This window comes from Pelecanus crispus, chromosome 1 (genome assembly GCF_030463565.1).
Source record: "Pelecanus crispus isolate bPelCri1 chromosome 1, bPelCri1.pri, whole genome shotgun sequence".
Taxonomy (NCBI): Eukaryota; Metazoa; Chordata; class Aves; order Pelecaniformes; family Pelecanidae; genus Pelecanus; species Pelecanus crispus.
This window is the reverse complement of record NC_134643.1, coordinates 60,081,288-60,098,652: the sequence shown is the minus strand read 5'-3', so window position 1 is coordinate 60,098,652 and position 17,365 is coordinate 60,081,288. Positions and strand designations below refer to the sequence as shown.

The 17,365-nt window shown below is 45.5% G+C and overlaps 1 protein-coding gene across 1 annotated transcript in view; it reads right to left on the bottom strand.

Moving 5' to 3' along the window:
* Window positions 1-17,365, bottom strand: part of RBFOX2 (RNA binding fox-1 homolog 2) — a 170,800-nt gene that overhangs the window by 133,703 nt on the left and 19,732 nt on the right. The window contains exon 2 of the mRNA XM_075722115.1: window positions 604-654. Within this exon, the coding sequence (XP_075578230.1) occupies window positions 604-654 (51 nt within the window). The remainder of the gene's footprint in view (window positions 1-603; window positions 655-17,365) is intronic.

Sequence of the window (17,365 nt, the reverse complement as noted above, 5' to 3'; positions counted from 1 at the left end):
CTGCTAGGAGGCAAGAGAATGCTTACAGATGCAGTGCACTGAACAGTGTAATTTTTACTGCTGTAGAAGGAGAACATCCTGAATAAGAGCAAGGGGCAGGGGCCCTGCAGGACTTGAAAGGAAGGTAAGACAAGTTCACAGATACTAAAAGCAACCCAATGTGACATGTCATTCCCTATTCTACCAGCAAAGCAGACTCTCACATAAACTCAGTGTTGTTTTGCTCCCCAGATACTAGAATTACAGCAATAAGTATAAAACAGGGCCAAGCATGCACTGGCACTGAACATCTACATTCATTAACGCTGAGGAGATATAGTGGGAGCTTAGGACAGGGATTTTAAGTTACAATGTTTTTAAGAATAAAGAATTTCCTGAGCCGTTGGTAATGTGGATCATGTTTAACCCCTTGCCAGGCGTGTTGCCACATACTGCTGGAGGCCATAAAGAACATTCAATTTACCACATATATCTCCACAAGCATTCCACAATAGAACAAAACAATTTCCACTCCATAACAAGACAGCCAGGAAGCTGTCGGACAAAACATCCATCAGTGTACAGAGACGTGCGCACACACATTTACTGCAATCAGACTCTTACTTGATTGTCTCTTGCTGGGTATCCATGATAACCTGAAGTCAGAGGCTCGTTCTGCAAGACAAGGAAACAAAGAGTGAATGTAGTGGTTACAAGGAATAGAGACCAAAGAATTATATGTCTGTCTTAAGTCAGCCAAAACCAAGAACCTGCATGAAATGAGGGAAGAATGAGCTAAGATTATTCTGCTAACTTCCTATGTTCCATGTAAGCCAATACACGTAAAATTCATTTTCAACTGTATATGCCAAACTGCGCAGAAAGAAAAGAAAGAGAGAAATCAAAGCCATAAAATAAGCATAAACTAATCCTATCGTACCCTCTAATTTCACTTGTGTATAATTTTTTGTAATTTTCCAAACAACTTTTATATGCAAACTTCATTTACCATCATGAAAGCTGAACAAAACAGAACACAGAATTACAGAAGCTTCTGCCCACCTTGCCCAGTCTTGAAGAAATGTTTCCCTAAACATTAGCCATAAAAGTCTCAATTTTCTCCTTTTCAAACCTATACTAATAGTTTAACACGAACTTAAAAAGCAGTCAGTGTAACTTCAAACACCCCAGTAAGCCTGAGCAATACCTCACACACTCCCAACGGGAAATCAATCCTCTAGACTTTCTTTCTTCACCCCAGAATGGACTCTGAGCCTACACATTTTGTGTTATTGGCAGCCCCGTCACCCTGCTCTGCGGGAATACATGAACCTCCAACACTTCTGGAATTTCTCCATGAAATTCCCAGACTTGTCTCATTTTAGCAGTGCAGTGGGGATTAAGATAACACACTTCACGATATTTCCTAAATGTTTATTTCTGTTTCTTACTTTCTGTTACTCTCCCTCCAACACCTCCTCTTCAAAATGGGGAGGGGGCACTCACATGCACCCCGTGCATGCATCTTTCTGTGTGCAGGATAAACTAAACTAGACAAAGCTTTTATCAATTCCACCCTGGTACCCTTGCGCATTCACGAGCAACCCCCAGCAGAATGCTAGGAGGAGGAAAGGAGGCGGCCGCCCTCCGCAATCAGTTTTTAAGTCTGTTCCTATCTCTTGTTATGACTTTTGAGGAGGAACTCCTAAGCCGGCCCTGCACTTTATCCAGCAGCTCTTTGGTAAGGGCAGGGAGAGAGAGGCCCAAGGGGAAGACCCTGACAAAACACAGCAAAACAATCCCAAATTGTCAAAAGCAAAGATATTCAGGTCATGAAGCTGACTGAGATGTACAATTGCTGACAGGAAGGGTTTTTGTTGAGATGTTTTGGGTTTTGTGCTGGTATATTTGGGTTAAACAGGCCAGCTCCTACCAGAGAGAGGTCTTCTGCCCTACACAGGGCATGTGGCCGCTGGCACAATTCCGGTTTACACAAGAACACTTTAACAAAACTTCTGCTAAAAAGCAAGGTGCTAATAATTCAATACAGGGACTAGCAATGCTATTTTAAGTTCATATTTGTCCTCCCTCTCTTCCTCTTTACCTCAGACCTGCCCAGGGGATTCTCCATGGAAACTTGCCAGGAAACATCCAGACTCTCCTCAGGCTCTCATGCTAAAGCTACAGGAACGCACACAGTATGAGAGCTTCAAGGACAACAAAACTTCTGGCAGCCAGTTTTGGGGATTAACAGTAATTAATTAGGTTGACCACCCTGTGAGTACATTCTTCTCAAATACTAATAGCCAGCAAGCAGGTAAAGCACAAAACTCCACAAATAATAGAGAAACAGAAGGAAAGACACAGAAGTTGGAAGAAGCAAGCGGAGACTAATAGCTACAGTCTCACCAAGCTTTTGGGTTTTAGCTGTGAACTTAATTAAAACCCAAGCAACATCACGATGCAAACACACAGCTAGTACTTTTCTCCCCCAATGCAAGTACATATTATAAGAAAGTACTTTGATTGCTGTTTCTCCCACACACTACATTTACCAACTTAGGATAACTGCAGTAAACGTCCACCTTGTATCGGGAGATATGGTCTTCTCCTGAAAGACCATTCCAGGTACGCATTTAACAGTACTTGCATGCACACCTGCAAGGTCAGTACCTCAAACATCCTTGTGTGCCAGTCTCTCTCAACACCTTGGAAACCAGGAAGATTTCCACACAGAGAATAAGGAATGAACAGAAAAGTTACCACTGCAGATACTAAAGATATGGGCAGTGCACACAAGCAGAAAGTTATAATGAAGAAAGGAAAAAGAAATTGTTATCCTGAGGATGATGTTCTTCACGTCAGGGACTAACAAAAGGGACTGTCACCACAAGGCTGTGGCAGAAAAAAAAAAAAAAAAAAGAGACAAAAATGAACTTTGTGGGATTTCCTGAAGTCAAAGGACCTGGGTGCCCAGAAACCACCTCTAGAAACAGAATGGTTTCGTAAGTAGAAATAAATCATGAGACTGTGAAAAGGAAGAGAAAGATGATTACAGAGATCTGAGGGCAGTCTACAGCACGCAGGAAGTCAAAAAGAAACAAGAAAAATTGAGTAGAAGAAAAAAAAAAAAGCAACCCACAGCCAGCAATCTGCACTTTGGTTTTTGGAAGGCAAACCCCACAAATGACAGCCTGAAAACGTTTGAGGGATACGGTTGCATCAGAACGTAAAAGAAGAGGTGAAAGACGGTTACATTAGGAAAGCGAGAGTTTAGAGAAAGCAGAGGTTAGAAAGAGGGTAGCAGCTGGAGCATTAAGGTCACAAAAAGGCCAAAGATATCTCTGCCTTTCATACAGCAACGCTGCCACCAAGTACTGAACTCTTTGCAAAATCCCCGCTGTGCGTATCATTGCTCTAATTGAACTTAACTCTCCAAGAGAAGGCAGGAAGCGCCTAGGGAAACCGTCTCCCGCCAATAATCTCCAGCGCTGCCAATTTTACAGGTCACTAATGGTGAATCCGGGGCCTGCTGCATGATTATTCCATACAGAGTTTGCTTTTGTTGAAAACTAAACAGAGCAAGAAGTGAAAGCGTTAAACTCCTGAGACTGGAACAGGACAGTCCAGCAACATCCAGACAGAAAACCCCTGTTAGTTAGCAGGCGATCTAAGGCAGCAGAGGCCAGGGATACAGCTCAATCTCCTCCTCTGCCTGCACACACAAAACTAATCTCACAAAATGGAAGTGAAAGGAGAGAGGGGGAAGATTTAACACTGATAAATACCCTGTCCACAAACACGGAGGTACCCTGCCTTCTGGCAGCAGCCTGGTGGAAGAGGGAACCCCCAGATAACTCCATCTCTCTCAAGGCTCCCTCCTGCCAGTTACATTTCTCTTTTGATACCAACATGCAACCAGACATTCATAAAGAAATTGAGTTAGGCAGCGCTAGCCTGCAAAATCAAATCAGACCGCCACTGGGATGTTTCATTACTTTGTTTACCACTGAAAGGCATTTCTCAGGTACTTGTGATTTACTTTACAACAGGAAGAAAAAACCTAGTAGTTAATATAGTACATCAGCTTTCTGCAACACATATTGTGATTTTATTCAAACCGTATTGACGATCTCATGCATAGACTTCCATACTTCTGTAGGACGTGTGAGCATTGTGGTTGTACCCCAGTAATAGTCTCTGTGCCAGCCAGCTGGATTCAACAGGATGAAAGTCACAACTCAGTCAAATCCACTGAGCCTTTACACCCCCTTTACTCCAAAATTTCCCCCATCTTTAATTTCCAGCCTCGCTAACACAAGTTCTTTTCCACTAACATTTACAATAGTAAGGTCTGCCACAAACTGCAAGCCATGGGTACCATCTTGGGTCACAAGATAAACACAGCACAGCCCTTTGCAGAGGACTCAAGCAGAGGAGATGCTCCTGCACTAGCACAACAGCCGCGCCTTGGGATCATTGGGTTTTGACCTCTCAACTTGATAAATTTTACCATCAGGAGTTGTCCATAAACTGGACACCAGTAAGAAGCAATCAGCTCTGCAGGTGCTATTAACTTATGAAAGGCCATAGTCGACTGGAGTAGAGTTAGTCCTCTGGAGAAAACATCACAGCTGTAACACATAATGGAAGGTCTGAAAGTCCTCTCACCCTTTTCTTAAAAATAAAACTAAATTTTAGCTTAAAGAAGCAGTAATTCTCTTTGACCTAACTTGACCCCAGAACAGATTAATTTTACAACACAGACTCGCCATTTTGCAAGACACAACAATCAGTAGGGCCTGATTAGCAACTGTTTCTTGACAGCCAGTCTAAACCTAAAGCCTGCAGATTAAAACTCTGCTGGTAGGAACTGTTAGCTTAGTGAGTCCATCCGTGCTTCCCCAGCCAGAGAACCAATTCCTGCTGAATCCAAGCTACAATTTGAAGCTCCTTTTGGTAGCAAAGATAACCTCGGAAACACAACCAAACCATCTCTCTTCCCCGGGTCTGTGGCGTGCCTGCTTTCCTAACAATACTGGGAAAAGGGGAGTGAAGTTAATGCAATTCTTTCGAGTTTCACAACCGCTGCCCGGCTTCTGAGCAACAGGAGCAAAGCTGACATGAGAACAGCTCATCTGCCTCTGCTGCAGCTGCCCCCGAGAGTTACCAGCAGCACAGCAGTCTGGTGGCTTGGGCAGAAGTGGCAAGGGAGAGCCCCCCAGCTCCAGAAAGCCAAAAACCCCTGGACTACACAGAACAATGAAATAAAGGCGACAAGAAATTACTTGTTCCTCCTGAAAGCAAAATGGGATTTTGAAGTGGTGAGATAACACAAGTTACGCATTTATCAGAGGCTTGTGCTAGACAAACAGAAGCCACTTTTCTAGAACAGAAAGAATAAGACACTTACCAAAAAAAAGCTGAAAACACTGGCAACTAAGCTATTAATCGGAAAGTAATGGTTGCAAAAAAGTAAAGCTCGCAAGCCAGACAAAAATCCCAGCACTGAGTGCCACAGCCCAGTGGCTTCAGCATCTTTTTTGCTTTAATTCTTGCATAGCAGGAAAGGCAGAAATCCTATGCTTGGAGCAGGGGGCAGGTTTTGAAAAAGGCATTTTAGTACTTTAACTGTAGCAGAGCACTAGTAAAATTGTAAATGCCTCGACCTTATTACCAGCTACCAAGAAAACAGGTAATTCTTCAGTAAACCTTACTTGTACAAATTACTGCGTACAAACAAAAAGAAAATATCTGTTTCTTTGTCCAAGTGTATATCTGATGCGTTCAGTCTGCCTTCTCGATTGTATATGCCATCTCCCTACCCCCAAGTTGTCCGTGGATAAAATTAATGGGAAAAGCAGCATCTAAGGCTGAACTACTGATTATTAATGAAAAACTGAACTAAAGTAGTTTTTAAATGGATCTTAATGTCACCCTTCTCCCTCGATACTTACCCTAATTTGATATATAGCTCTTGCTAATCACTCTGCAGTTCCAATAACTGAATCTATAGTGTGGGGCGCTTCCCTTCAGTTGTCTTCACTTCCAATTAAACTTGCTTCTCTCCTTTGGCCAGTTTCCAGATGCGCAGACGTCATCTAGGAAAGGACTTCCATTTATTTGCTTCCTTGTTAAGTGTCCTGACATCAACAACCTGTGCTCACAGGGGCACAAGTAAGAGGACTGACGTTTTACTCCTTACCCATCTTTTTTTGTTTGTTTGTTTGGGTTTGTTTTTTTTTTTTTAAAGTGTATTTGGGGACTAAAAGCCCAAGATTTTGATAAAAGGCACCACACCAAGTATGCTGCACGCTGCTGTCCTTGATAGAGGGGAAGACGCATGCTGGCTGGCAGGGGTTCCCATGCCCGCCCAAATTACTGAGGCCACTTCTGGAGGGAGGGAAAACCAGAGGTGCCATCACCAGCACGATGCCCCAGCCACGGGGCGCCTGGTGCCGGCAGCTGCCCCTGCGGGAGCAGGGAAGCGCCCACAGGCTCCCTGCTCCGGGACCTGGAGGCTGGGGCCTGGCAGAGGCTGGGATGGAGGCCCATCCGGCCCCTCTTCCTTCCTGGAATTCTGGCCCCGTTGTCGCAGCGACAGTGGCCTCCGGCCCAGCCCCCCCGCCCCAGGTTTCCCCTTCTCCTAAAAATATCGTGTTTTCAGCAGGAGCCGGCACGATGTCGGGCGCGTGGGATGGGAGAGCTCCGGTGCCGGGTCCCCGCCACCTCGCAGGGCTCCGGATCCCCACAGCTCTCCAAAGCCGGCCGCCCACCGCTGCAGCGGGGACACGGTACCCCCGCAGCCCCAGGCAGCCCCTGACCCGCCATGGGGCCTGCAGGCCTGCCAGAGGCTCCCCGGGCGGGAAGCCCAGTGACACAGTGAAGACGAGAAAGGAAGGTGATGTCAGATGAACAAAAATAGCCTTCTGCCCCAACCAGAGTTTGAATAGTTTGGAGCAATTAGCTAGGCAAGCCCACGAGGTGGCCAGCAAGACAGAGCAAGGTGACTCCGGGGGAAGCTGCATCCCTGTCGAACAGAGCACCAGTGAAGCCACCCAAACGTGTCGGTGCAATTTTCTGTATCTGAAGTACATATTTTCTTCACTCCAACCTCCTGCCGCTTCTGTTCCAAGAAACCCTATACATACACTACAGGAACAATAACTGGTTGGTATAGCAGAAGCTGCAGAACAGAATACACACAAATATACGTCTGACCAAACCACACAGAAAGACGGTATTTAAATTGTCAGGTCTGTTAAAAAAAAAAATCAGTATGCAACAAGTTTACAAATGCACACAGGTTTTAAGCTGACAGTGTCCGTATGAAGTTACAATATGGATGTCTAATTTTGCAGAGAGAAGGGGGACTTTCATACACAGAAAGTACTTCCACAGCTAAAATGGAAGAACTGAAATTGAAGTATTTTACAGAGATTCAGAGATTCTTTATAACAACGCAGATTCTTCCCTGACTTTTTTTTTTTTTTTTTTTTTTTAATTTTTTAAATAATGGAAGTAGCTTTCTGGAGGTCAGAAGCAGCTTCCCACCAGCTGGGTTCTTCATTTTCCAGATCAGCCAAGGGGTGTTTTCAGCTTCTCAAAGAAATGTGATTCCATTAATTTAGTGTAATTTAAATGTGCAAAACATACACTTTTTTTTTTTTGGACTACACATGACACCCTCCTCTACTGCTCTGGGCATAAAGGAAATACAGCCTGACTCTGCTGGTCCATGACCTACGTTGGCACGAACAGATCCAGTGCAAGTTAAAGCCCCTGGGAATACTGTGCACAGTGTGACGTCTATGATCCAGCAAATACAAGGACGCTCTGCATGCACAGAAGTCAATAGCACAGAATATTGATTTCCCTCCTCTTTTAGTAGGCAGAAGCATTTTAAAATGGCAGCTCATCGTCACTTCCACTCTTACTCAACAGGAACAGGACAGGGCTCACAACAAGGCTTTAAAGTCCAGCACAGGGGGCATCTTTGGATGCTGTAATCGTTACATGGGGCTGAGGAAGTATTTCACACATAATTCATGCCAAGTTACTCATGGCAAGGCAACATGCTCATGGCATGAAAATCCAGCTTGCTCCAACACAATGGGTACAAGCTTTCACAAGGTGAAGAGGACTACAGAATTTTGCCATAGTAGACAGCTTCGTTGCTTCTGCTTTCTCAAAAAACCCAGGATGGATAATATGGAAGAGAATAGGACGAGGAAGATGATAGACCTCAGATCCAGAAGGGAAGTCAGTTGATCACAAGCTGCTTGGCTGATTTTGCAGATATGCAGAGGCTGTTGCTCAAAGACTAAAAGGAAAGAAGAGTACTCCTACTTTCCAGAGCGAAATTATAGTTGTTATATTACCTGCAGAAAAGAAGACTGAAACTAATTTGTTGGTTGGGTGTGAAGAGGCTGCGACACAAAATTAAACCTGCCTTGCTTTTAGGGAAATTGGCACAAAAAAAAAAAAAGAGATAGAGGCACAACAGCACGTGATTCAGATGAAATCACGCTGTATACCAAGTGCTGCAGGCAAATAGGTGCAAGAGAAATTTTCTGTGCCCTGGACATGCTGGCCTGATTGCACAAGCTGCCCTAGATAGTTACAGAAATTATTTTCCCAGGTTCGTGTTACAAACCAGCTTCCCTTTCCCCAAAGATGTAATTTCTTCGAGCAGTCTACTCAAATGCAGTTTTATCTCCTGGGCACTGCAAGTGCCCGCAGCCAGCCTGCTGGCCCCGGAGGAAGGAGAGAAGCGAGGCGGGCAGGCTGAAGTGCCGGAGCTGTAATGGCAAGGGGTTAAAAAGCCTGGAGGAGGGAGTAAGCGCAGGGCTTGGGGTGCAGGGTGAAGACAAGGCAGGCTTCAGGAGCGCCTTAGCAGCCAGGGCTGGTTCTGATTAAGCCCGCAGGATTGTGGAGCTGCACAGGAAGCGCCGGGGGGGCTGGGGGTCTCGGCCGCCGCCATCCCAAACACACTAGAAATCTTTGTGTTCCAGCAGCACCATCTGGAAACAGTTACAGAGAAACAACTCCCAGGCCTTCCCTCCCAAAATAAAAAAAATAAATCCACTCTTAAGACCATTAAGCCTGGCCTCTCCGTCCCCCTCCTGGAAAGCTCCTCTCCTTGCAACCCCGGGGAACAAAAGGGCATCTATACAAAGGAACGAACCCCCTCGAGTGCTGCGAGGACGACTTGCGCGGCACAGCAGCCCCCTCTGCTCACGAGGAGTATCCCAAAGTGGCATCACGAGGAACAGAGAAAGACCGAACCCTCCGCCTCCGGGGCGGCATGCTGCTTCAGAAGCGGTGCTGGTGAAAGCATCCAGGGCGCTATTCGCACCCAGTAAGACCAACACGGGGAAAACATCGACAGCGAGTCCAACTGCAGCTAGAATATCCCCAAGTGGGAGATGTGCATGTTGAGGGCTCACTCTGAATTTTGGCCCCTTGGAAGCTCGCATTTCTGTGCCAAAAATCAGCACATGGATGCGAGAGAATCCAGTCCAGCAGAGACGAATATTCCAGACGCACACCAGAGATTTAATTCTGTTCTTAAGACAACAGAAAGACCATGACACGAAGCACATCATCACGCTGATACTCCCCTGATGCCTCAGAGGTACCAAAAATCAGAAGGGCAACAGAAACCGATGCAGCCATTTCCAACCCCTGAAGGGCTCCTTCCAATGAGGACTAGGATAGCCCATTAGTGCCTCAGCACATGTTCTGAAGACAAAGAGGCTGTCTGTCTTCAAAATGCCGTTTGCTTGTATTTTAGAAGGGAAAAGGAGAGGTCACGGCTGTTGAATTTTACCAGAATAAATCAGTATGTAACAGTTGTTAGAGGGGTATTCCCCTTGCAAGGGTTGCTATCTCCACAAGGAAGTAAAGCCTGCAAGGGCTTTTACCCTTCCCTCCTTGCCTTTACCTTTATTCACCTCTCCCACACACATCAGTATTTTTCAGGGTTTTTCTTCTAATTAGACGCCCAGGTGCTACACACTTGCCTACAAAAATGTAGAAACATATCAAAACAAAATCAAAGCTAACCTTTCAACATCCCAATTAAGCAATTACACATGAAAAGTAACATGACTGATTCCTGCTATCACACAATGCTATTCCACTACAGAAAACACACCTTTGCTTTTCTCCTTACATCCACCTTGCAACTGAGTGCCATCTCTTTATGGGCCACAGACAGTGTGGATGGGATATGGCCACATGCCAAGGCCCTCTATAACTGGAGTGCAATTCATAAAAATAAAATGTCTTAAAACAACAGGTTTTCTCAACCATTAACCAAGGACTCCTTGGAATCCACTTCTGTTATACAAATCTCCTCGCTGCTCCTGCAAAGCTAACTATTGCTAAGCACAATTGCCCCAAGATGCCGGCATGGTAGCTGTGGTCATGCCTTTCTCCCGAGCATATGAAAAGAGAGAAATCCTGCTTCAGCTACCAGAAATACCCACCCTAGACAAACTGTCCAGTATGGCAGGCTATAGCTGATGGCCCAACATAGCCAAATAACTTATGCTGGAGGAATGAAGCATCCCCATGCAGGCAATGGCCATAGCTAGAAAGGGGTTAAAACAGGGAGGAAGGGAGCACTAATCAAAGAATCTCCTTCCCTCCCAAAGGAGGAACACCTCCTCTCTGGAATAGTTTTGAGAGAAGTTTCAGTACATGCTTTGTTTCAAAATTTTAAGAGAAAGGAAGAAAGACCTGCCCTTCATTTGGAAGGCTGCATCCAGAAAGTCAGGAGTGCTCTGCAAAGAAAGGAAGATTCAAAACAAACCACCACCCAACCCAGCTATGGGGACAAAACCAGGCATTTACAGTAAGTTACTGTTTCCATTTTGTTGCACACAGAAGCAAGGCAAGCCACTCTGAAGGCGTTTCTAAGAGAGATCGTGTTACTGCAGAGAGCAAAATTACCCAGCAAGGTATCTGTAAGCAGTCTGAATTCTTCAGTTTGGCCCAGATGGGAGTGCTAGCCCTGCTTATAAGGGAAAAGCTGCTGCTGCCTGTATTCCACCCACAAGGGCCAAGAACTTTATGTATTAATGGAAAAATGAAGTGAGAGACTGCCAGCAGTCTCAGGCACGGGATATTCTTATATTATTGTACATCCCGTGTTTAAATACGGTCATCAACCACAAAAATAAGATTGCAATTAAACAGCAAGAGGTCATAGGAACAAATTCAGCCTGTGAAAGGTCAAGACAGGTGCCAGAGATCTTTGCAGTGACCGCAGCATTAAAACACCAGGCTGCTGCACCCCAGGCACTTAGGAGGCTGCAAGACCTGGGTCTGCCTAACAGGCAGGAGACAGATAGTTCTTGCCTGCAGCATCCTGCAAACCTGAAGTGCTTTTCTCTCATTTTACCAGCTTTAGGTTTAGTTAAAGCCCAGGAAGTCCTCAGAAACAGCAGACAACCTCCTTACAGAGCCTCAGTTCCATCCTATTGTCTTTATGGAGAGTCTGAAGCCACTGGAAAAAGACCCACACGCCTCCCCAGGAGGTCTCAAAACCCCTGGATTGCACATTCCTGCCAGCACCACACAAAAACATCAAAGTCCCCCCCGCTTTCCCCGCCTGCAAGACAATGTAATAAACAAGCCGCTCTACCAGCAATGGAACTAACCGAAACTAGTTCCTCGCAGATTTGCGCCCTCTGCCCCCCAGCCGCTTCCCGTCCCAGCCTCCCGCAGCTATAACCACAGCCGCCCTCGCCACGTCCCCCACCGTGGTCCCACCAGGCAGAGGGGACTACATGCCACGGCCAGACCAATCTTTCTGCCTGCTCCATATGGAGCGTGTAATCCATGAGTCCTGACCGCCTTGCCCTCCGTGGGGCCCTCGTCTGCATCTCCCCCCCAACCCGTCACCATTTTTCGTTTAGTTTTTAGGAAGTTTTTAGCATTACAATTCTACCAACTTTTAAATGCGATTGAAATTACCACTTGGTTTGTAAGTGTGCACGCGTGGGAAGGGATTGTCACAGCACATTCACATAAAACTTGTTTCCTTCACAATTTAGTCTAAAAACCTCTTCTGTGTGCAATCCCTGGAGACTTCTTTGCATTAAGAAGTTACATTTCCCTCCCTGAGCTTACAGATGAAATGCAGAACGGAAGAGATCTAAAAACACTCGGCTCCTGAAATTACAGCATCGTGTATCTTCCTATGTAGCACATTCAGATGAAGGAAACAAAAAAAAAAAAATTAAAAAGAATTTAAAAAAAGGAGCCACCCTCCCACTGAACACACAAACAGCTTAAATTAGGTACAGAGAAACTGGCAATATAGCAAACTCCTGAACTGGAACAGACCAAAGGCACTGTGGCAAACGGCAGACGAGGACAGTCAAAGCTTCAAACCATGCCAAAGCACCACTGCTTTTTTTGTTTTATGTCTCAAGGTTTCTTTGTAAATATAGCCAACGTTTTTATTCAAAGTTCTAGACAGTTGCAGCCCTATAAATTCAGTTCTACTTGCTCCTTCCTTCTGCACACTTGGTAACAACTGCTCAGTCCAAGTATAAAGAGATTAAAATTCAACTCCCTTGAGCTACACAGTGATATGAAACACCTTCTAAAAGCATGGTTTTTACAGTCAGATTAAGCCAACCTCAAAAATAGCACTACCAACAAAGGGTATTGCCCTGTTTTTTCCCCTCCTGCTCCCAAGTGTGCATCCCTATCTCATCTCTTGCACGCGCAGTAGGGATCACAGAAGACCATGGCAAGTCAGATCAACTTGCTGATCCTCCTGGGAACTAAACCCTCAAAAAGGAGAAAGATTAGTTTCACAAACAAAGGTGGTCACTACAGGCCACGTAATCCTTAACACCTGTAACAAGGGAGGGTGTAGGACCACGTGGCTGGAGTCAGGGAGAAGGCAGGGCTCCTTTTTCCAATGAAAGCATGATCTTAGATCAGCTTAAACCAATGATGAAACTGCAACAACCTGAGCTTTGCTGACAAGCTGCCGCCTTAGAAACTACCAATCCTTGACCTCCGTACATTTCAGAGCCTTTAACACTGCTTTAAGATTCAGAGTTTTTACTGTCTTGAAGAATTGATCGTAAGAAACATCAAGCAGTCATCTGAGGCAGCAGAAGAAAGTCTTATTTCTGATCACATTTCATGGCTTCCCTTCCTCATGCCAAAACATCTCCAGTACTGTATGGCCTAACCAGATACAGGTGATGTTTGCTCATACTTTTCTCCTTTCTTCATCCCTCATAAGCAGGGAGCAACTCAAGTCTGCTGCTGCTCTACCAAAGATTGAAGGTGCTTAAGTGAGTTTTCATGAGCAAAGGGATGCTCTAGAGATAGTAGCCATGGGTATTCAAAACCAATCTGTCATGCTTGTTCTTGTTAATTATTTACAGAGTTGTGAGAATCCAGGAGGGAAAAGGCATTTTTATCAATTAAATCTATCCACACTTGGCAGTTAGTTTTCAGAACAGTAATTGGGGAGGACCCATAAGAACAGATGCTAATACTTCTTTCCCCACTGGATTTGCGAAAACACACATAGACCCCATCTGTTCTCAGTGCTTTGGATTTGTGACCTCCATGACTTTCAGACAAAAAGCACCACTCTGCTACAGGCCCATATACCACTGTTACAGAGACACCAAGGATTTGACAAGACCAACTGCAGAAGTACTGGCTGACATCAATTCTAGGGACAATGTTGATGGCAGGATGAGGCACAGAGAAGACTTCGCTGTTAAGCATCCTAAAAGTATGCATCCTCAGTCATCAGAGCTATCCGTATTTTAGAAATGTTCCTGCTTGTCTGCCTGATGCTACAGCCACCAAGAACAAGATCTGCACGTGTCCAAGAGCTGCACACATCCAAGAGCTGAGAGACTCTACCTCAGCTTGGAATATGACCTAGCTTCAACGATTAATGCTTCCACTACCTCTCCGTTGGACTACAGCATGGTGACACAGTGACAGCACAAGACTTTAGCTTTTAGAAAACTCAAAAATCACACAGAAACTGAGGCTGACAATTTCATGCCTTGAAACACTGCAGTTCTCCATACAAACGGCTAAGCAAATCTCTGGGCGAACATTTACACAGGTCATACTGCAAAACATGCTACTCGAAGCTGAGGAGCATTGCAAGCTTCCTAACTTTCTAGGAGTAGTAGGCACATTGTCGCTTCAAATCCTCTAACAAAAACATGTAGCAAAAGCTTTCATTTACATTAAAAGCAAACAGAAATCTTCAAAAAACAATCCTGAAGGAGCATATAATGCTTTTCCTAAAGAGGACAGGAAAGTACAAACATCATCTCATGATATTAGTCACATTTCTTAACGCATTACAAGAAAGCACCTAAACTATGACTGCAGAAGATAGCGTGTATATATAAAACACACACTTGTGCACATTACACATGTCCATATATGAACCTGACCAAAACTGAAACTTAATAGATCCCTAAACTTTGTAGGCAATGATCAGCACCAGTGGGGATTTTGCAGCACTAAAACTGTCACAGAAAGGAAGAAAGGCCTAGAAAAGTTGCTAGATTTACAGTGTATCTTCCTAGTGCCAAAAATCAAGTATTGAGACACCAACACTACCACCTGCAGTGTATAAATGTTTGTGTCAAAATGAAGCTTGTAATCCTCCCGAGTGAAACACCAAACCTCCCAAATCCTATCCCGTGCGAAGACAGCATTGCATCAGTCAGAGTCTATTGAAAGATAGAGCTGGTGCCTGGAGGATTACTTGCAGCTTTAAAGCAGCAGCAGAAAAAGAAAAAAAAAAATTAAAGATGCTGGAATTTCACACAGATGCTGCTGCTGCATGGGAAAGCTGTTATCAGCCGCACAGAAAGGCACTGTACAGATTCAGGACAGAAGGGTTGAATACATGCAAATCACAGATTGAATGAGATTGCTTCTCTCCCCCACTGCTCTTCAATCGGATCAGGAGTATGAGGGAAGGAGCTGGAAATCTGCTCCCTTCTGGAAACAGTCAAAAATCTCCTAGGGGAAGAAAAAAAGAGGGAAGTAAGAAGAACAAGTTTTCCCTTTCTCCTGCTGCCATTACTAAAGCCAAAATGGGTATAAATGAGAAGCTCCACAACTTAAAATCTCTACTACACAAAGATAATATAAAAGTGTATGGCCCCAAACTCTGGCGATGCCAATTCTAGCTCTCTCCTGCGCCCTAGAAGCCATGTATTACAATAAGGCTCAGCTTCTCAACTGACTACACGTAGGCCTTGACATTCACGAGTCCCAGTGCACCAGCTTTTGTATTTGCTTCTAAGGGGGCTGAAGGCTTTTGCCCAGAGCAAAAACACATCTGCAGACCCTGTGTGCTAATGGGGAAGCGCAGCCCCAGACCTTCTCCCCGTTGCTGCACGAACACCACTGCAGGCCTTTGCAACTTCTTGTCTCCTTTCCATTCACCCAACTTTAAAAGCAATAGGAGGAAGCTTCTTTCAGACATTTCTCTCTCCTCTGTTGACAGGGAATACTACACATCCCTCCATTCCTGCCTGTATGAAGGACAAAACACTTCAGAGGTAACAGCATACTCCACTGCTCCAAGCATGAGAGTCAAAGTGGGGGGGGGAAAGAAGGACAGCACATCCTTCCCCTCCGGGCTGCCCAACGCAGCCACACACTGAAAACTGAGGCCACAGAGACGAGCAGTGACTCTGAAAGACTTTGCCTTTGGCTGAGGGGCCGACGTTCATCAGGAAAAGCTTCTCACTGGCCGGCAGAAAGGTGCACCCCTCCAGTATCCAGCGTTTGCTCTGGTGTGAAAGGACTGGGTTTCTCTCTGGAAGGGAGCTCTGTTTTCTCCAGCATCTGTCAGACCCTAGGGACCCTAAAGCACTTTATCAAACACTAAAAACCCAGAGGGCTGCAGCAGCACAGGATTTTTTTAAAAAAAAAAAAAAAAAAAAAAAAGCCAGCCCCTGCCACTTTGTACTCATTTACATATCACCTCTACTACAGAAATCAGTTTTTGAGGGAAATTATTGGTCACAATTCTGATTATTAGCCCTATTTTGCTCATCAGATACACTGGGTTTTAAATATCAACATAACTACTAAACAAAAATTCAACCCAATGTCAAGGCTGATTTATTCATCAAAATCACCAGAAGGAGATTCCGGACAAAGAGGACCAAACAAAGAAAGGGCTGATTTACATGATCCAATTAGAGGTGAAAAAACACTCCTCTGTGCAGCCGGGAGGAGGACCTGAAACTCCATACAACCCCATCAACTGGGACCAGAGCACACTCTGGTCACAGGAAGCTTCCCCAGGGACCAGCCACCTGCTGTAATTGCTTAAAGAAGACAATATAGAGGAACAAAGCAGAGCTGGGATCAACACAGCAAAGATGGTACCAAACACACATCCAAGAGTTCTTGCAAAGAGAAGTGATAATCTCCTCCAAAAGTATAAAATGTGCTTTTGGTAGCTTTTATGAGTTGTGATAATGTGAACAGTAGAGATCTTTTAAACATTTAACAACAAAATTATTCAAATTAGTAAGACTAACATCATAGGCAAATGGGAAACGGTTTCCATTAGGACAATAAAGGAAACATTTCCTCTCAGAAAATGTGAAACGTGATTGCTTTTTAGCACAAACACCCCTGAAAATTGTGCGTAACATTAAGGACGTGGTTTGCAAAGAAATCCATGCCATGAAGATGAAATACAGATAGGATACCAGATACCACATACAGAGAGATGGTAGAAAAAGATTAGGACTCGGGAGCCTGGGCAGACTTCAGCACGGCTGCAAGGCAGAGACAGATATAAACACACACGCAAACCTGCCAACAGCCCTTCGAGCAGCGAAAGGGCCGGTGCCCACCTACGCTGCAGACGGAAAGACGCGATGCAACCCAGTCTCACTGACCCGTGGCTACAAAATTCCAGGGCGAGCCCAGCGCACGCAGCTGCCCCCCCCCCCCCCCCCCCCCCAGCCCCGCTCCCCCAAACACACACAGTGCGGGGTGCCCCCGGGGCAGGCACAGCAACGAATTCATCAGCGGGTGCTGGCAGGGTGCCCCAACACGGGGAATTCAATAGGAACAGCAGGCCGAGGAGAAGTGAATAATTCAGGCACCCGGCTCGCTTACACCACGCTGAGGAAAGACGAAGCCAGCTCGCATCGCCTTCAGCCACCCCGCGCGCTGACATTCGGGGTCAAAACAGGAAGCCGGGGCACGAGCACCACGCGGGTGGGCAAGCCCCGTGCGACTGGGGAGAGCCACCAGCTCGCCAAACCGTGCCATGCTGGCAGGAACCGGCGAGCCCTGCCTGCCCTTGCCACCAGCGGGAGCGGAGCACCGACGC